Genomic DNA, 22,142 nt, shown 5'->3' on the forward strand with positions numbered 1-22,142 from the left:
TGTCTGAGACTTGTTGCTAAGGCAGAAAGAAAGGGTTTAAAGAGCTTAAATAAATAAGGAGAACATTGTGTGATAACAGGATGGCTAGACAATCTTTCCTGGAAGTCAGGAAGATTTGAGTTTGAGTCTTGCCTCTGCTATCCTTGGTTTGGTGACAGTACCCTTAGTGTCTCCAATACCTCTGATGCTCTATCCATTGTACTTACCTATCTATCCCAACAGTAGTTCTCTAAAAAAACACCATTTCCCTTTTAATCCAAATGACCTGATCCCCACTATGGATCTTCATTGGCACTGGAAGATCATCACTGGGAGCTCTCTACAATGATGAAAACACAGAATCCTTTACCTTGTTTTACTAGAATCTAATCAGCTGATTGCTTTTGTTGGGAAACAAAAGAGAAGAAATAAGAAAGAAGTATGTCAGCACCATTTCCCCTCTCTCACATCCTCTGGCTTACAAGGAAAATGTTGAGTCATTTCTTTATAGCCTGAAAATATTTCTGAGAACCAGAAAGAACTCTGTCCACAGCATCTAGCTCTTCAAAATCATTCTCAATCTCCTTTGCAGATTCATCCTGTGTGTCATATCCTTCAGTTATGGGTATGCCTTAAGGCTCTGTGCCTGCCTTTCTTCCCTTATTCTCTCCACTCTCTCTTGCTGACTTCATCAGTTCCAGTGGGTGCAGTTTCCAGCACAAGTCCTCACAACCCATTGCCTAAATTATTGCAATAGCCTACTAACTGGTCTGATCCTGTCAGCTTGCTGTTCGAGATGCGCTACTGGTTTCCCGTTACCACCAGGATCAAATTTAAAGTCCTCTGTTTAGAACTCTTCTCCACCTGGCTCCTTCCCACCTTTCCTCCCTGCCAGTGTCCTCTGTGGTCTAGCTACCCTGGCTTTCCTACTTGCTGTTCCTCTCACAAAATGCTTCCATCTCTCAGCTGTGTGCCCTGTACTGGCTGTGTCCTCGCTCGCCTGCCTTCCTTCAAGACAGCTCACGTCCCCCAGTATTTTAGAGGGCTTCTCCCCAGCTAGAAATGCTCTCTCCTCTGAAATTGCTGGAAGGCAGGCTACTCTGTATGTATCCTATGTGTGGCCAATTATTTACAGGTTGTCTACCCTTTTAGAAGGTAAGTCTCAGGGGGCAGCTGGGTGGCTCAGTGGATTGAGAGTCAGGCTTAGAGATGGGAGGTCCTAGGTTCAAATCTGGCCTCAGACACTTCCCAGCTGTGTGATCCTGGGCAAGTCACTTAACCCCCATTGCCTAGCCCTTACCGCTCTTCTGCCTTGGAGCCAATACACAGTATTGACTCCAAGACGGAAGGTAAGGGTTTAAAAAAAAAAAAAGAAGGTAAGTCTCACAGTTTAGAGACATTTTTGCCTCCCTCGGTGTCCCCAGGTCTCCATCCACCCTGCCAGCTGACTGTTTTTGTTGTGTTGTGTTTTTTTGTTTTGTTTTGTTTTTTGCCCCCACTCATCTGTCTTAGAATTAATACTAACACAAAATGTAAAAGTTAATAATAATGGAAAGATTAATTGTATAAACATCATAATATTTGAATTTTAGCCATCTTTTTGGCATCTTCCCCTTCCAGGAGAGACCTTATAAAAACAGTCCCTTAAGATTATTTTGCTTCTAATATGGATTTCCACCATGAATATTTAAGTTGGCCAATCTACCTTTTTTTTTTTTCCCTAAACCCTTACCTTCTGTCTTAGAATCAATACCGTGCATTGATGTCAAGGCAGAAGAGTGGTAAGGGCTAGGCAATGAGGGTTATGTGGCTTGCCCAGGTCACACAGCTAGAAAGTATCTAAGGTCATATTTGAACCCAGGACCTTCTGTCTTTAGATCTAGCTCTCAATCCATTGAGCCACCTTGCTGTCTCCTTGACCCATCTACACTTATGCTTATTTATAATTGTGTTCTAAATGCCATTTTTTCATCATCACATAGGATATCTAGCTAAGGGCCAAGTCTAGAAATTCTACTGTTATTGGTAGTGGTAATACATTCTTATTTTTTTAAAACCCTCACTCCATCTTATAATCAATACTGAGTATTGGTTCCAAGGCAGAAGAGCTGTAAGGGCTAGGCAACGGGGGGACTTGTCCAAGGTCACACACTTAGAAAGTATCTGAAGCCAAATTTGAATCTAGAACTTCCCATCTCCAGACCTGACTCTCAATTCACTGAGCTACCTGACTGCTCTCAGGATAATACATTAACAAATGAACATCTGATCTGTTAACATTTCTAAATGTTTATATGGTATTTACATAACATATATGACTAACATTTCTGTAATGTTAATATCTGTTCATTTGCCTTTGGGATTAATAATTAGCAATTTTTGATGAATGGAAAAAAGCATTGAAATTAGGCAGCAGGTGGGAAGGGGGGGTAGATTAGGAGCTCATAATAAAATAATAAATAATACATAGTAATAAAATGAATAAAAATTGATTACAGAAGTATTTTGGGGAAAAGATAAATATATGTGTTTATATATATTTACATATGCATATGGTTTCATATTCCATATTAGAAGGTAACATTCTAAAATAAGGTATAAATAACTAATGATAAAGATGAGTCGATTGAAAAATTAAAGACCCAGATTACATAATATTGCATTATAATCAAGTGTTTTAATATGTATAAATTGACAGTTTTCCTGAGAAATAAAAGATCCATGGCTTAGGTTTTCAAACTCATAGTTTGATATCAACTGTTGAGATTTAAATAATGGAAATGCCTTAATTCTGAAAATTCAAAAAATTCCAGATGAAGATGTAAGAAATTTAATTTAAAAGAAATTGTTTACCTTATATTGACCCATCACAGATTTTAGAGTTAGTGGAGTTTTAAGTGATGTGCTATTAGCAATTACCATCCTTTCCAGCTTCGGGGAGCCCTAGATACTGTGCAGAATATGAAGATAAAGCATTTTCTCTACCCAGTGACTTCCTTGCGCTTGAATTGTTGATCTCAGTCTGCCTAAAGGTGACAAACAATGATGGGGGCGGGAGGGGGGGTAGGTTGTGAAGTTCTTTTACTGTTTGATCTAATATTTTCTTTCTGTTCTCTGCTCCATCAGTTGAATATCTGAACCTACTGGAAGCAGTTTCCTTGATGTCAAATGTGGCATTTGACTTATTAGTCTTTTTCTTTCTTCCTTTCCTGTAATTAGGTCCCTGATAAGGAACAAATGTTCAGAATTCCAAGTGTTCAAAGATGCACACAGCATTTTAAAAGGAAATTTATTTATACCTTTAGCTCTCTCTGTTGCCTAAATTTCAAGCTAGATTTGCAGCCCACAGTCATTTAATTATAGACAAGTGGTGTTTATAAATACATTAAAATAGGGAAGAGGATTTCTTGATGTATTTTCTTATGTCAAAATACCTACCCTAATGTATAAGAACATTTTTTTGCTAGTGCATATAATATTAAGAATTCTTATTTCTTGTAACTTTTTAATATTTTGCACATATGCATAAACTCTCTGACTCCTAGGGTTGGAAGGGTCCTCAGGTCCTCTAGTTTTCCTCTTTTCTGTGTGTATCAGTTATCTATGGGTCTAGAGCAAGAATTTTTATTCTGAAATCCATGAACTTGCTTTAAAGAAAATTTTTGTTAACTATTTCAATATAATTGGTTTCCTATGTATTTTATTTTATTCATTTAAAAACTTTATCCTTGGGTGTGATTCAAAGCATACTATCTTTCACATCAGTGTATTTATGGTTTTATTTTGGGGTTTTGGTTTTGTATAAGTGTGCTCTTACAACAATGACCAGTATAGAACTATGTTTTGCATGATAATAAAAATAAAATTAAAAAAGCCTTTATCCTAAGAAAATTTCTGTGGGCTTTATTAGATTACTAATGGAATCCATAATAACCATACACACAAAGTTAGGAAGTCCTGGTCTTGAGCTAAAAAGGGTTTAGGGGCCCTCTAGTTCAACCTCTTCATTTTACAGATGAGGAAACTGAGGCCCAATATTAGATTAGATGACTAGCACAAAGTCACATAGATAATCAACAGCAGATGTGGAATTTGAACCTGGGTATCTAACTTCAAAAAGTATTCATTAAGTGCTAAATACTAGTTATACAAAGACAAATGAATAAATGAAATAAATAGTCCCTGTCTTCTTGGAACCTTTATTTGTTCAGTAAAACCTGTACATAAATCCTTTACGTTTTGGTTCTTTCTATAGCTTAATATGATGTACCATTCAAGGAGGGGGAAAAACAACAGTTTGTTACTTTGGCCATCAGTTAAACCATGAAACGCAAAGTGAGGGCTATATGGTCCTTTAGTACTTAAGAGATTATTCAGGGTTTATCCTAACCCTTTGGGAAGGAAAGCCGTGTCTAGAAACCTACTTCAGAATTTTTGACAGATTAGCTTCAAGAGGAGAGTTGTTTGACAATGTGACCAAGAACATTTTTTGTCTTTGTGAATTTTAAGAGTAATGAGCAAGAAAGAAATCCTCTTTAGAACGTAGGCTGTTCAGAGCCCATCTGAAGAGTAAATCAGTGTAACTTTGTTAATATATAAGCTGCATTCTTTCTTTCTCCTTTGCAACATTGCTGTGGTGTTTCCTTGGGATTTCTCAGTGATCTGAGCCGTAACTTCAGTGCTGGCTACATTACTCAAACCAGCACATCCAGTGGCAGCAGGCAGCATCTTCCTTGTCTTCTCACTTTCCCTCTCCCCGTGTAGCCAGTCAGTTACCAACTCTTATCTTTCTGATCACCTAGGTCTAGGACATTAGTCCCTCATCCTTCCACTCACAGCCACCCCCCTCGTTCAGATCTTCATCACTTCTTGCTTAGAATACTGTAACAACCTATTTGCTTTCTCTTCTTCATTATATCCTAGGCACAGTTTAGAAAGTAATTTTCTGAAAGTGCAGGTCTGACCACATTACTTTCCTTTTCAGAAAACTCCAGTGATTTATTAGTTATTTAAATATTTCATCTTTATCTTGTGTTTTGTTTGCATATTTTATAATGCCCATAATTATTATAGGGAAGCATTATATAATTTATAAATGAGTAACTATACATGTACTGGTGGTATGTACTTTTTTTCTGTAAGTCAACAGAGGTAAATGATCAAAGAAGTTTGGAGATTACTATTCTAAGACAGAGAGTTGGGAACTGGTTTAGTGCATTCTTGGAGGGTGGCCAGTTTAATGTAAAAAACATTTTTTAAAAAGTTTACTTGATTTTTTTCATACCACAGATAGAGTCTTTTCCCACTTCCAAACTTTTCTCATATGTCAAAACATGCAAAAGCAGCCAGCACCATAACTGTCTGTCTCTCTGCAATATTCAGCACCCTTAAGTCCCTTTGCTCACCAAGAACGGGGAGATTTGTTTCATAATCTGCCTTCTGGAACCTGTACTGGTTATAGCATGAAATAGGGAGTCAGCTAACTTTGAATATTACCTTCATTTACATTCTGGTAATCATATGTATTCTAATAGTTTGACTTTTTTGCTTATCAGTTCAACACTTATCTTTCCATCTGAATTCCTAAATTTTCATAGCAATTCTACTACATTCATATGTCAGTTTATTCAGCCATTCCCCAGTGAATAGTGACTCTCTGGCTTGGGTTCCAGTTTTTGGTTAACACAAAAAGTTGTTCTATGAGTATTTTTATATTCATTTTATTTCCCTTTCTTTCTACCAACCTTTGTGTGGTGTTCAGGCCCCAACATGGTATTGCTGTCTGAAAAAGTACAAACAGATTAGTATCTTTTTTCTATGTAACTCTAAATCAGAGAAAGTATATTTTACATACATAACCCATGTCAAATTGCTCACTGTCTCTAGGAGGGGAAGGAGGGAGAGAATTTGAAACATTTTAGAAAACTGATACTAATTTTGTGGGGACATGGGGTGTAGGGTGGCTCAGTGGATTGAGAGCCAGGTCTAGGGACTGGAGGTCCTGGGTTAAATCTGGCCTCAGGCACTTCCTGGTTGTGTGACCCTGGGCAAGTCACATAACCCCCACTACCTAGCACTTACCACTTTTCTGCCTTGGAACCAATACATAGTATTGATTTTGATATGGAAGGTGAGAGTTTTAAAATATTGTTTACATGTAATTGAGAAAAAATAAAAGATTGAAAGATTTTAAAAGTGTCTTTTTAAAAGTACTCTTATAAGCTCTCTGAAAATTAAACTGCTTATGTTATACCTGTCACAAACTAACTCCAAAGGGCTAATGAATCTTTCCTTTTTCCGTACAATTTCTGATGTTGCTGTCTGTGTATGAAGGTTCCATTCAGTAATTTGGGCAGCTAGGTGGCACAGTAGACAAAGAAAACCACTGGACTTGGAATCTGGAAGACCTGAGTTCCAATATCACCCCAGATTTGAGGTTGCATGAACCCTGAACAAGTTACTTAACCTCTGTCTTTCTCAGATTCCTCATCTGTAAATAAGGTTTTCTCCTAATTCCCACAATTGAATAAACTTTTCTCCTAGGACAGTATTTAGGCTACTCCCCTAACTGAATAGAAAGGGAACTAAGCTAGCTCCAGAATATGAGTCGGTATGTTTCACTCAGTTCCCACAATTAACCACTTGCTGTCCTAATCCTTTGATTCCCTCTATTTTTTCACAAATAGGAAACCCTGGCAGGTTACTGCAGTTGTCTAGGTCAAGAGCATAAAACTAATTCCCTAGTTAATCTGAACCAAATTAAAATGTAATTGGGAAATATTTGACAAAATAAAAATACAATACATCATAATTAATGTTAATATGTGGCTCTTTAAGTCAATATTCAGTAGGCAGGATCCATTTCTATTTGAGCAAAATAAATAAAAATACAATACAATGTAGTTAGTACGTGGCTCTTTAAGTCAATAGTCAGCCAGCGGGATCCATTTCTATTTGAGTTTGATACCATTAGTCTATGTGGATGATAACAAGAGCCCTTGCTAGTGTGACTGTGGAAACAGAAAAAAGGAACATATGCTCAATGTGGAGGTGAAAGCTATATCTCCAGGGTCTGCCTCTTACTACAAATGTAAGCTTGGACAAGTCACTTGTCTCTTTGGGTTACAGTTTCCTCATCTGAAAAATGAGGATGTTCTAAGACATAGTCTCCAATGCTCCTTCCAGGTCTAAATCTGGGATCCTGGAACAGGAAGTGGTAATTGATTATACACTAGACTATAGATAGACTATAGTCTATCGTCTAGGTTACAAACATGGACAACAAGATGAATAGATGATTCCACAGAGAAAAACAGTGAAGGTTTAGAGGGTGTTTGGGTGGAAGTGAACTCTTTTGAGCAGGTTGAATTAGAAATGCTGGCAGATATGTGAATGGAGATGCCTTGAAGAAAGCTGAAGATGTGCCAAAGAAACAAACAAACTCAGGAGGTTATCTTTAAGGGAAAAGCTGAGCCAATCTTGGTCTAAGAAGAGGTCTTCTGAGTAAACCAGACTCTGGGTAACTTGGTCCAGGATGTTACCTTGAAGGCAGATTCCATCCAGTATTTATTTGGGGTTTGTTCAGGTCATATCTTGGGTTTTACCTAAAGGAGCACCTCTTCTATAACAACAACAAGCATAGTAATAGCTATATTAATGTTGATGTTATTTTTAGAGTAGTATCTAACTTTATTCTAGTTTATAAAACACTCTTTAGTCTCACAACAACCTTGTGAGGTAGGTGCTGTTTTTTACATTTTACAGATGAGGAAATCAAGCCCAAGAGAGTGAAATACAGGGTCACATAATTAGTGAATGACTGAGGTAGGATTTATGCTGAGGTATTCCTGACTTCCAGTCTAAATCATTTTTTTTAAACCCTTATCTTCCATTTTGAAATCAGTATTAAATATTGGTCCCAAGGCAAAAGAGTGTAAGGAATAGGCAATTAAGGTTAAGTGACTTGCCCAAGGTCACACAGCTAAGAAGTATCTGAGGTCATATTTGAATCCAAGACCTCCTGTCTACATCTACTGAGCCACCTAGCTACCCCAAATCTGGCTCCTCATTACAACCCCTAAGCATCAAAGGTCTAATCCAGTTAGAAAAAGCTTTCACCCTAGATCCATAAGGTAGGAGCCATAGAGCAACCCACCCAGCAACAGAATTTCAGTTCTCAGTGCAAAGAAAACTTTTTTTTTTTAATTTAGGTTTTACTATGCCTCATTGTTTGGTGGTCCACGTCTGGGATATTGACCAGAAGTGATTTTTTTTGTTTTAATTTTTTTTTACCCTCAGCTGCTTTGCAGTCTCTTCTTCTGATCTTTGGACCAATTTAGCAGAGCTGGGAGTACATAATTAACTTAATGTACTGTTGAAATGTCGTGTTTATAGGAAAACAATATATACAGTCACTACAGCAATGTAAACAGAGTAAAAAAGAGAAACTGAATGTTGTGTAATTATAATGACTAGTTTTATTCCTGAAGCAGGGTGGAGCAAATATATCTCTATCCCTTCTTGGCAGGGAGGAGAGACTGTGGGTATGAAATTGTATAAAATATCAAACTTGGTCTATGTGTTGGTTAGTTTTACTGAAATGTCTTTTTTAAACTCCCCTACTTTGTTATAAGGAATGCCTTTTGGTTGGGAAGGAGTGTGGGATATATTGGGAAACAAAAGTGATATTTAAAAGAAGCAAATATATATATATACACACACAATTACATATACATGTACATATTTAGAAAAAAACTCATATTGGCAGCTAGGTGGTACAGTTGACAATGCTGGAACCAGAAACACCCAAGTTCAAACTTTGCCTTAGATACTTGCTGGCTGTGTGGCCCTGAACAAATTACTTAACCGTTGTCTCTCTTAAGTTCCTCATGTATAAAATGGGGATAATAACACTCACTTCCAGTTGTTATGAAGATAAAATGAAAAAATATTTGTAAAGTGTTTTGCCATAGTTAAAGAGCTATATAAATGCCAGCTATTAATTATTATTATTTCTGGAGTATTAATTTAACAGAAATGGTCCCATACATGTGAAAAAGTCAGAATCTCAGTTATTTAAAAATGAGAAATGATGGTTTTCTTAGACCCACTGGAAGTTAAAAAAATAATTTCTGATTTTGATTTGTAAGGGACACTTACTGAATATTATTTTACTTTTACAAATAGGTCAGAAAAAATGTCACCAAGTTTCCATAATGAATATGAAAAAGTCCAATTCAATAAAATCACAGAGTATAGTCTATTAGAGCATGAGTTATGAAAGCTGTCTCAGAATTCCTACTTCCCTTCAGAGTTTAGGTCAAACACCATATCCCACATGAGGCCATTTATAACACTTTCTCCCTGATGCCAGTGTATCCTCCCTTATTCTCTGAAACTGCTTTGTACTTACTATATATATACATATATATATATATATACACACATATATATATATATACACACATATATATATATATATATATATATATATATATATATATATATACACACATATATATATATATATATATATATATATATATATATATATATATATATATATATATATATATATATATATAAAGTCTTAGTGTCGTTTCAAGGCAGTAAAATCTAAAACAGAACTATGGCTTTTTTGAATACCCTGTATATATACATGTTTCTCTCTGTCTCTCTTCCACTCTCCTGAATAAACCCTTCCCTTCTGTTTTACTTAGTATCCAAGTCTTAGTATCTCTGTCTTAGTATTCCAAGGCAGAAAAGTGATAAGGGCTAGGCAATTGGGGTTAAGTGACTTGCCCAGGGTCACACAGTGAGGCAACAACTGAGGTCACATTTGAACTCAGGATCTCTTATCTCTAAGTCTGTCTGTCTAATCTAGCTGCCCTTATGTGTTTCTCCTGCTTGAATATAAGTTGACTAACTGACTGTATTATAATTATGTATAAATGGGGATATAAACATGTTTATATTCCATAGCAAGCAATATGGATTCATTCATATTCCTCAGTGAAAAAATCATTTGTAGTTAGAAAATTCCACATACATAATAAGAAAAGATATATAATGAGTTTAGACATGAAAAACATTGCAGCAGCACAAGTTTTATTGTTCCCCTCTGAGAAATGTGGGAAGGGGCACTGAAGACATGGCACTGTCACTATTTATTACGCCTTCCTCTCCAATACATCATCTTCTATCCAGTGACCCTGGCCTCCTGGCTATTCCATGAACAAGACACTCCATCTATCAGCTCTGAGCATTCTCTCTGGCTGTCCCCTATGCCTGGAATACGTTTCCTTCCTCCACTCTAACCACTGACCTCCCTGGCTTCCTTTAAATCTCAACTAGAATCCCACCTTCTCCAGGAAGTGTTTTCCTTCTCTTAATTTTTCCTATTTTTCTTGTGTTTAGCTTGTTTGCATGTTATCTCCTCCATTAGGTTGTAAGTTCCTTGATGGCAGGGAGTGTCTTTTGCCTTTTTTTGTATCTCCAGCACTTAATGTTCTTGCATTGTTTAGACTGATTAAACTCAGACTAGCCCCAGCTGCATGGGACTTTTAGAGGAACTAAAGATTCTGGCAGAATAGTTATTAATGCTTAGTCTTTGGCTCCTGTTGGCACAGTATTAGTCATGAAACCACTCTTGAGTGTTGGCCCTGGAAGGGTGTTCAACAGTTTTTTTAAGCCCTTACCTTCTGTCTTAGTATGAATTCTAAGGCAGAGGAGAAGCAAGGGATAAGCAATTGGGGTAAAGTGCCTTGCCCAAGGTTACACAGCTAGGAAATGTGTAAAGCTGGATTTGAACCCAAGTTCTCCCAACTCTAGGTGAGATGCTCTATCCACTGTATCCTCTTGTACTTTGCCTTGGAGAAATATTTTAATTTAAGCCTACCTATTTGAGATAGAGATGAAAATTCTAGATAATAGCAATGGCTTGCATTTATAAAGAACTTTACAAACATCTCCTTTGACTTCCAGAACATTCTTCTAAAATGCCCAGACTATGTTTAAATTAGGAAAAGAGTGCCGAATCTTCAGGAATATTAAGTGTAGATTGACTAATCCATCAGCAAGCATTTATTAAACACCTATTAAGTATGTGACATTATGCTAAATGCTGGGGAAACTAGTTAAGTTTAACAATTTGCAGTTGCATAGAGCTTAGATATCTGGTGGAGAATGGGAAGGAGAGGGAAGAGAGAGAGAATGAGACAGAGGGGAGGGAGGGAGGGAGGGAGAGAGAGAGAATGAGACAGAGGGGAGGGAGGGAGGGAGGGAGGGAGAGAGAGAGAGAGAGAGAGAGAGAGAGAGAGAGAGAGAGAGAGAGAGAGAGAGAGAGAGAGAGAGAGAGAGAGAGAGAGAGAAGAGAGAGAGCGAGCACGCGCACAAAAGGGCATATATAGATATAAGAAGAATAAATACCAAGAGTTAACTATAAGATAGTTTGAGGGAGGGCAGTTGCTATTGGAAAGGATCACAAAAGGCTTCCTATAGAAGGTGGTACTTGAGCTGTGTCTTGAAGGAAGGATGTAAATAAAGACTATAACCAGCTGTGGTCTCCCAGAGTCTGAGGTTTAAAGCTGTTAATCCTCCACCCCTAGGAACCTTTACCACAAACGGTTTAGCAGAAGGAAATGATTTAAGCTGTGTCTTCATTCAGGTAAACAGGCTATCTTGAGCTCCAGTAGCAGTCTCTGTGCTTTCCCACCCTTCCTCAAGGGAAAACACTTGGCCTCAGAGTAGAACTTTGAGGGCATTCATTGGAGCGCTAAACCACCATGTCTAAATACAGTTCTGAAGGCTAGCTCTATTTCCATTCCTGCAGGCGGTGGGGGAACCAAACCAAACCTCTTCATTCCAGCCTCTGAGTTTTAAGATGGGTCTGGAGAGCCATCCAGAATTGAAAGCCTTTGCCACTTGGCTTCCATGGAGTTGGGGATGAGGGAAGGAGGGGTAAGGGTGGAGGCAGGATTTCCTTAAGCGGGGTTTATTCTGAGAAAGCATACACATGTTTTTCTTTATGTGCCTCCTCCACTGTCTCCTCTCCTTAATTTTTCTTCTCTTTTTCTTTTTTGTAGACCAGCCGGATAGAATTTGACTTGCCAGAATATTCCATTCGTCGAAGATATCAGGATTTTGACTGGCTGCGGAACAAACTGGAAGAATCCCAGCCGACCCATCTCATTCCCGTAGGTAGTAAGCCCTTGTAGCTCATTACTCAGCTTCTCTGCCTCCTTCTGGGTTGGAATGATCATTGGATCTTTCATTGCTAGACACAATATTCATACGACAAACTGCCTGCCATGGGAGGGCACATGTTCTAAGCTGGTTTGATCCATCTCACAGGTACAATGTAGATTTCAACTCATGGACATCCCACATTTTCCAATATTTTATGTCTTGAGTTTTTTGTTGCCAGTTAGTGAATGAGCACACAGACTTCTTGGAATGTTGCTGATCTGAACTGCCCTAATGAAGATTTGAATTGTGCAGGTTCTAAGGTCAAGTTCAGGCCCTCTTAGTATTAACCCCTGATGTATAATTTCCCCATATATTTGGGTTTGAAAAGGTCCCTAGAGACTCTGCCGTTTTTCCTGGTAGGCACTGTATTTTGACATTTGAGTAGTTTCCAATAAGGAAATGGTGATACTTTTGGTCATGGCTACCCAGAACTAAGATCTTAGATTATCTGGGTATGACTAAGAGAGAACATATATTCTTAATAATTAATCTTTTTTTTCTATAGAGGTCAAATTCTTTACTATGATTGCAAAAATATCTAATGATATCCTCATTACAGTAACATCTGCCTGTGAGAGAGAGAGAGAGAGAGAGAGAGAGAGAGAGAGAGAGAGAGAGAGAGAGAGAGAGAGAGAGAGAAAGAGAGAGTGAGAGAGAGAGAGGGAGGGAGAGAGGAGAGAGAGACAGAGAGAAAGGGAGAGAGACAGACAGAGAGAGAGAGAGAAAGAGAGAGAGAGAGAGAGAAAGGGAGAGAGGGGGAGAGAGAGAGGGAGGGAGAGATAACAAGATTTAGTTATCTTGTTAGTTGATGGTACCTCCTGGTAGTATAGACTGCGTCTTGGCTAAATTACACACTGTAAGTAACTAGGCCAATGAAAGAATGAGCTGGGTGGCTATGAGCCTAACATCCTTACATGGATAAATTCCTGGAGTCTCTGCAAGACCTATTGGGAAGATGATCAATAACAATGAGGAGATCTCAAGGGAACGACAATGCCACAGAAGAAAAGAGCCGTCCTTTGCTCAGGCAAAGGTTTTTTTTTTTTTAATCAAGGCTATTAACTAACTAACTAACTAACTAACTAACTATATATACACATACATATATATATTTTTTTTTTTGTTTGTTTGTTTGTGATGGGATTTCTTTTTAGCCTTGGCTCTAAAATAGAGAACAGATACATTCTAGAAGAAGAGTGCTGCTAGGAGGCATAGAGCAAGAGTTAGCAGAAGGCTGGATAGAAAGTATTTAATGGGAACCAAGAATAGTTTTTACATTAAAAAGTTTACTATCTCTTAAAATGTAAAAACCAATCTAACCTTGAAGGTAGTACAAGAACAGGTGGCATTTGGGATTTGGCCGTTGGCCATACTTTGCTGAATCCTGTTCAACATATTGGATATAATACTGGAAGTTCAAATTTTGTCTCAGGTACTCATGAACTTTGTGGTCCTTGGCAAGACTCAAAACTTTTTTGTGCTCAGTTTCCTCATCTGTAAAATGTGAATGATAGAACCTATATCATAGGATTGTTAGGACTACATAAGATAACATATATAAATAAAGTGCTTTGCAAACCTTCCGGCACTATGGGACATGTTAACTCAGGCTGGCTAAAGGGATTTTAGAAATAGAAGTTATTCCAAATTAATGGAGACTACTGTTATGGGAGATAAATCTCCAATCTGAGTTTATATAATAGGTTACTGAGGCTGAATAAACTTATAATAGAGAAATTATAGCGGTTAAAAACCTAGGTTTTATATGCTTAAGCACACATTTAGTAGGTAGAAAAAATAACCCTGAATAAAGATTAGGATTCTAATGAGACTTTTACTAAAAAAATTAGGTCATAGAGATAGATAAATAATTATTGACATATAGTAATCTAGCAGTCTTTGACCATAGAAGTTGAAGAAAATTAAAAAGAAATGTAATCTCATATTATTAGAAGAAAAACCCAGTTACATAGATTCTGTAGTAAACAAAATCTGTTGCAGATTAGACTATCTTTAGAGGGTTTCCAATGGACTGATTGAGAGGAAAGATTTATATGCCTTCAGACTCTGCAACAGGGGTCCTTCCAGAAATAGTTAGCTAGGGAAATCCTTCCACAAATAGCTAAATCACCTTGGGAAACTCAAGCTCCCCTTTGGCTTCTTACTTGAGGAATATCAAAAAGGCTTCCCCTGATCCGTTTATTCCATGAGTCAGGTTTTAGCTGGGTGACGTTAATATTAACAGAAAACGAGCGTCAGTCAGCTAGCATGTTCCAGGAGGAATGACATAATAAAAATTTACAAAAGAAAATGAAAAAGTTATTATTGAAGTTCCCTGTTTTGATCATAAGGAGATCTGCACCACCTCTCTTTGATCACACTCATAAATTGGTACTTCCCCATTAGAATTTGGACATATACCTCTTGCAGGCAAATATGAGCCCAGGAAACATTAAAATGAGCAATTTGCTAATCAGTATTAAATAACAGGAGGTCTCCTTGATCCAACATGTTCCCCAGTAATCCACTCCAAAAATCCATTTAATCTTTATATTTCATCTTAAGTCTTCACTATCTCATGTAGCTATCTGATCCTAGGAAACATTTTCCCTTCGAAATCTTGGAATAGATCTTTTTGCCAGGGCAGTTGTAGACAAGTTTTTTCCCCAAAAGTTCCACTTCCCTGGTTGCAAGTTACTTGCAGGAAAATTCACTAGGTAATGCTGCTAAAACTTGCTAGTGTTAAGACAATTTAGTAATGCCTAACATGACCTCTTAAATTTGGCCTTCTAGGAACTAATTTATGTACAGAAAAACAGCTCAGACAGATGGGGCTCATCTTATAAACATCAGAGCTATAAATATAGAACCTCCAACCAGGAACTCTCTGAAGTTCAGAGAATTTCAGTTTTTACATACCACTTATTTTTTTTGGCTTTACTTGAATCTTGTATGTGATGTGGATAATGCTATCTACAGTTGAAGGAAGAATTTTTAAAAGGTCCCATGAAGGTCTAACTTATAAAATGAATTATTCTGCCTCTTAATATTCTAATTAATATTAGAGACTTCAAAAGCAGAAAACAATTATTAAAATTTTCCTTTGCATTTAATGTAATTTTACATGTAAAATCCTTGATATAATTTTGAGAATTTCTGAAGAATTACTAAAATATTATCAAGACCCATATAAATTCTAGGAAAAAAATGAGAGGAAAAAATTCATTTGTTTATGTTCAATTAGACTCAAAAGAAGTTCAAGACTTTGTTCTACTTTTTCAGTCTTGTTTTTAATTACCTTCGGGATCAAAAGAAAAATTCATAAAATATCCAGGAACATCATGTTTACTTCTCCTTTTGTCATAGTTCTTAATGAAAACATTTGAATGTCATATGCATACCTATACATATGTGTGTGTATACAGAGAGTGATAGACACTCTAGTTCTTAGTAAAAATAGTCTCATCTCGCCACTTTTCTAAAAGTGAAGTTTACTACATTAAAATGGAAAAATCTGCATAAAATGTAAAACTTTTACATCTTAATTATATCACACCTTTGTCCTATCCCACTCCCCCAATCCCCTCCTTTATCCTCAAGAAGATACCAAAGTAGGGTAACTAGGTGGCTCAATGGATGGAGAGCCATGCTTGGAGATAAGAGGTCCTGGGTTCAAATCTAGGCTCAGACTTCCTTAGCTGTGTAACTCTGGGGAAGTCACTTAACCTACTTGCTTAGCCCTCACTGCTCTTCTGCCTTGGAACCAATACTTAGTATTGATTCTAAGATAGAAAGTAAGTTTTAAAAAACACAAAAGGAGTTTATTTATTTATTTGTTTGTTTGTTTATTATCAGATAATTTGTTTTTGGCAGAAGGCAGTACAGTATTACAGGGGATTCTTTTGAGAGAACCTTTTGCTTTACTGGTCATAAAAACTCTTTAAATTTTATATATTAATTTTCAACAAAGAAGCATTTATTTTCTTTCCCTCCCACCTTCCGTCTGTTAACTTTATCAGTTGGTTTACATCATCACAGATTAACATTCTGTTCCAGTGGGTGAGGCAAATCACTAATTTAAAATTATGCTATTTTGGTGAAATCTAATTGAATTCTCATGGTTTCACCCTCTTTAAAAGGAGGCTTACTTGGAAGTGTAATAGTCACATTTTTCCTCCCCCTTGTTAAATTTTAAAGGGATAATTTCCCTCTCAAAAGTAATCATGAATGCATCAAATTTTCCTTTATGTAGAATTTTATGTGAAAATGCCAATTTTCTATATGTGTCACTAGAAGCATAGATCTTTAGCTATTTTAATAAGTATATAATATAGAATTTGTTATTGTTATTATTGTTGTTGCCAATGACTTTTGCTGAAATTGGACTATTTAGATGTAATTTTTGTTGCCAGTTGTTGTTGGGTTACTATGAAAAACACAAAGATCAGACTTTGCTTCCTAGGAGCAGAGCTATTAGTGTCCGTGTTCCTTTATTTATTGTAGGCTCAGCACAGACATTTTCAATTAGGTGCTAAGGACAGAAAGGGGAAGAATATTAAGCAGTTTAAATGCTGCCAGTAAAAATATGGACATTTAAAGATTCAGCAACCAAAATCTTTTAGTCTATTTTTCCAACCACCAATTTTATTTTTTTTAGCATTTGAACCATACAGGAAATACAATTTGGCAAGAGATTCATCCAACAAATTATACACTTTAAACTTTAATATGTTAACGTACCTAAGCAAAAAAAAAAATCTCCTGAAGGCCATACTATTTATAAAAATTAATATTTAATCATGACTCACATTTATACTTTTCAACAGCTCAGTGAATTAGGTCATACAAGTATTATCCCCATTTTTCAGAAGAGGAAATAGCTTTTATCAAGGTTATATGATCCTCAGGGTCATTCATCTAGTAAAATTTGGAATTGGGACTGGCCCCTCCGGCTTACCAACTGCTAGTCTCATGTTCTTTGTATTTCATCATGCTGTCTCTCCACATTCCAAGGAGACGGATGAAAAAAATATTCATAAAGGCAATTAAATTCATAAGATCACAAAGACCATTCATGAAGACAGTTAAAGGTGAGGGGAAGACTTAAGAGTTTTCTGATCTGTAGAACATGTTCTCTCAGGGGTCTGCTCACCACAAGACCCTTTTAGAAGACATGAATCAGTCATGAAAATCATTGGATACTTTTTAGTATGAGCCCAACATAAACACAGTTGCTTTTTTCCCCAGTGAAAACAAAGTTCCAATCAGAGTCAACAAAAGCAACACTCAATCCAGTCCTACCCACAATGAATGCAGTGCAGTGATTGCTTAATATGCAATAGCAGAGATCAAATTTGAATTGGTGTCTATTGAATTTTGACATGAGCACCATCTGCCACTGATGTCATTAGTCTGTATCAGTGCATAATACAGCCAGATTTTGTTATCTTGTTTGTAGCCTGCGAACGTGAAATAGGTCAATTTATTTTCTCCTATCTTTAATTTAGATCTCGGTGGCGGTCTCTTTCCTTTGTCAAGACCTGGGATTTCACTGGTCCCGTAAATTTCCTGTAGGGATCCCCAATCCATGAACACATAGCGGTAGCTGGTGGGAAACTATGTCTGAAAAGAGTTTCTTAGATCGGATATGTCAAACAGGGCTCCGGTCACTTGCAGCCCCAGCCCAACACTCTGGAATGCTGCCTGAACCAGATTTGAGTGTAATTGGGAAATAGTTAACAAGATAAATAAAAATATAATAAAACATAAGTAACATTACATTTTAAAACGAAGCCACCCACTTGGGTACAGATCATTAGCGCTGTTTCCAATTTGAGTTGCCCTAGACACGGAGAGGTCGTGATTTCTTCATGGTTACGCAGCCAGGTCTCTAATTTTTTTAATAATGTAATAATATTTGTTATAGATGACTACAATGCTTATTTTAAGAGAGAATTCATAGTAGCAGCTAAAATGACTGCAAGTGAAGACATTATAGACCATTTAAAGTAGTGAGAAAACTCCCAAGTAAAAACCCAAGTCCAGAAAATATGATCCATTAAATTTATCAGTCACATAAGTATTATCTTTAATGGAAGAAAAAGATCACAATTTGCTTTATATTCATATATATAGTAGCTTCAGATAGCAAAAAATGAATACATTAAAGCAACATATTAAAGTGATCAAAACACCCATACTCTGACCCAAAGCTCTTACCATTCATTAGGCATAGAGCTCCAAGAAGTCAAGAATAATAATAATAAAAAAAAACCAAAGCTAGTAACTTATGAAATGAATGTAAAAGTAAAATTACTTAGATTAGTTAGAGATGTTCATTTGATTTCTACATGTTGTTGAAATGGATAGAAAGGAACCTTTGTTACTCTCCAATCTATTGTGGAGATGCCGTTTATCAAGAGGAATATTATACTGTGCACTGATGACATTTGTCTTCTATCATGATAAAATGCCGATTTAGGGCCAGTTGTTAAAAATGTGATCCCTCATGTAATTTGGGCACATTTTCTGTTTCATAGAGATTAGCTTTTATCAAGAAATAGAAGTGAACAGTGATGTATACAGTTTTTTTTTCTAAGTGACTACATGAATAATCCACTTCATAAAAAGTGATCCATTAAAATAAAAAAATTTTGCCTTAGCAAAATTGCATAATAATCAAATAGTGGTTGAAAAATTATAAGTTGGGGCAGCTGGGTGGCCCAATGGATAGAGCACCAAACCTGGAGTTGTGAGGAACTGGATTCAAATGTGGCCTCAGATACTTCCTAACTGTGTGTCCCTGGGCAAGTCACTTAACCCCATTTGCCTAGCCCTTGCTGTTCTGTCTTAGAGTTGTTACTGAGACAAAGTGAGGGTTAAAAAAAAAAATTATACATCCCAATATCACTTGTGACATTGTTTTGAGAAACTTCAAATAGCACATTTTCCTTGTTTCCTTGTTTATTGAAAATAGGATGCAATGAAGAACCCTTAAACAACATCAGTTTTTTGGAGCACATCTTTTATGTAATGTGAAACATGTTCACATATTCACTTGCTCATTAACTCTTCTTTCTGAGCCTTTTGAGGCTTGGGCAAATGGGTCAGAGCTTATTTTCAAGATTGTAGGGCTTTGCCTTATAAAAGCTAATTATAAGCCTTGCCTCCAGCTGCAGTTTCAACACTAACAGTCATTTCTTTGGGTGAATGATCAAATGAATGAATGAAAAATGTATTTATTAAATTTATTTTATTAATTATTTTCATTAATTTACTTATTAATTAAATAAATTAAAGATTATGTGCAAAATACTGGGGGGGGGGGGGACAAATGAGAAAGGCCCCACCCCTCAGGGGCTCACATTCTAATGGCAGAGACAGCCCGAAGAGAAGGTTCCAGCTGTGAGTTGGAAGGAAGGTTCCATAGTCCTCAGGGGGCAGAGGCAGAGGAGATGCTGGTAATGCCTCTTCTTTTATGTCGCGCCCCCTGATAAAATACTGTTTTCTGATGCTGACTTGATTGACAGTCCCGAGGATTCTGGTACTCCCAAGAACAGTTCCTAGGCCTCTGCACAGGAAAAATGGCTGAAGACTGCTGGGAGCGCTGCTATGGCCAAAGCTTTTGAGCTTCGAGTCCTGAGCTGGTTCGGTGTCCAGGGAAGATGGGGCCCAGGCTGCCTCCCAGCTCCGGGGGAGCCTGGCTGCTCTGCCCTGTGGGTGGTCGCTGTTTGGGAGCTGGGAGGGGTCATCGCACCCTCTTTCACCAGAGTTTCTTCCCTGGATGATGACTGAATGTTGGGCTTGAAGCAGCGAGTGTCGGGGTGGGAGCTGCTGCTGCTGTTGGGGCTCTTGCGCCCTTCTCCCCGCCATGGTGATTGCTCAGATGAGAGGACAGCGGTGAGACCTGGCTGAGAAGCAGCAAGTTGAGGGATGAGCACGCCTGCGCTCCTGCCTCTGTCTCTGTCGGTGGTTGCTGCTGGTGGTGAGGAGTTTCTCCCCTTGGTGATGGCCTAGAAACAGACCTGGGAGGCGAGAGGCACTGTGATTCCCCGGTTCTGGTGGTCAGGCCAGGGCCCTCCTGGGAGAGGGAGAGGGTGGTCAGGGGGAGCTTGGCTTGACTTGCCTGCACCTGCTACCTCCTCCTTTCCCCAGGGTGCCTGGCGGCTCCATTGAGGCTGCTTGATCTGCCCTGGGAGTTGAACAGTCAACTTTTTACAAAATTCAAAGGCTCAAATTCCTCCTTGGGTTAGTAACCCGTTTAATATTTACATTTTGCTATGAATTCATTCCTTTTTGTAATTCAGATGCCACAAGGATGAGAGTTTTTATTTGAGATTGGGAGCTAGACAGAGAGAAGAAGGAAAGTTAGAAACACAAGGAACTATAAGAATTAGTTGGCTTTGAGAAAACAGTAAAATAAATGGTTCTGGACATCTAGGAATTCAGCAGGAAAAAAGCGAGAGTGAATGAAGAATTAAAAATGAGGAAGGTGTCAGGAAGACCAACTGCTTAACTTGCTATTTTTTGTAGGACTAACCCTCTTTAGTCATTAGTTGCTGGTTATTTATTGCATTTTCTTTATAAGAAAACACTTGACTTTCAACATCTTAACAATGAAAAGAAAAGAAACTCTGAAAATATATGTCTGCTTAACAAAAATTAAAAAAAAACAACAACTTATCGCTACTTGGAAGGTTGCCACTATGAAGAACAATGAGGCTTCCTCCTAAAAATGTCTTTGGATCCATTGCATTGGACCCAACCTCATAATATTTTGAGAGGCAGCATGGCATATGGAGAGCAATGGTATCAAACTTAAAGAGAAATGGAGTCTACCAAAATGTACATAAGAATCTTTCCAGGCTGCATATTGATTCAGAAAACCACAAATAAACATTATCTATACTTTCATATTTTTATGTGTATTTTATTAAATATTTCCCAATTACATTTCTATCTGATTATAGAAGTACTTGGGAATATTTTCAGCCTGTAAAGCTCCCTGTCAGTGATTAATAGATAAACAGGAAGACCTGAGTTAAGATCTACATCTGTGACCCTAGGAAAACCTCTTAACTTTTCAGTGCCCCAGGAATCTCTCTAAGATAATCAGTTACATGCCTGGAAGCATATCAAAAACCTTCTTAGTTCAACAAAAAGTATTTCTGCAGCCTAACTCCTTTTAGACTTTCCCCTTGAGGAACAAAAAAACTAAGGTCCCAGGGAAATGGATTAAGGATGGTAAGTAAGTTTTGAACCCAAAGTACCTTTTTATTTAGTTCCAGTCATTGCTTTCTTTCCCCATTCTCTGAAATAATTGGGTCCATGAGCTGACATACTGGGGCAGTGCCCTCTTTTCCATTCATAAAATATCAGAATATTGATCACAAGGAAGAATTTCTTTCTGTGTCTAAGTGGAGCAGTCAAGGAGGTAATTGAGTAGTTAAAATAATTTTGGTAGAAAATTAAAAGATTAGTTTAAAGCATTTAACCTTTTCCTTATTCAAAATTCTTATAAATTTTATGCCAAATTATCTTCCATGAAAGAGATGCCCAAAAGTTGGAAGGTTATACCTGTTGATTTATCTCTCTCTCCCTCTCTCTGTCTGTCTCTCTGTCTCTCTGTCTCTCTCCCCCTGTCTTTCTCTGTCTCTCTGTCTCTGTCTCTCTCTCAGTTATGATGCTTAGATTTGGAATAATGTTAAATTAATAAAAAATAGTTTTTGGCAGAGTTGTGTCTAAGATGCAAAGTAAAGTATTTTTTTTCCTTCAAAACAGACGGTACTGACCTTTTTTGATTAGGGGAATTTCCTCATGTGGGAGTTCCTCATGCTAATGAAATTACAAGTCCAATCTCTATTCTCGTATTAATATTAGTGCCTCTCATTTGTACAAAATATATAATTTAAGAGCTC

At 37.3% G+C, this 22,142-nt stretch overlaps 1 protein-coding gene across 1 annotated transcript in view; it reads left to right on the forward strand.

The window, feature by feature from the left end:
• Positions 1-22,142, forward strand: part of SNX30 (sorting nexin family member 30) — a 180,815-nt gene that overhangs the window by 89,528 nt on the left and 69,145 nt on the right. Inside the window, exon 3 of the mRNA XM_001375914.4 lies at positions 12,063-12,173. Coding sequence (XP_001375951.1) covers positions 12,063-12,173 — 111 coding nt within the window. The remainder of the gene's footprint in view (positions 1-12,062; positions 12,174-22,142) is intronic.

The sequence above is a fragment of the Monodelphis domestica genome, chromosome 7 (genome assembly GCF_027887165.1).
Source record: "Monodelphis domestica isolate mMonDom1 chromosome 7, mMonDom1.pri, whole genome shotgun sequence".
In the NCBI taxonomy this organism is placed as follows: Eukaryota; Metazoa; Chordata; class Mammalia; order Didelphimorphia; family Didelphidae; genus Monodelphis; species Monodelphis domestica.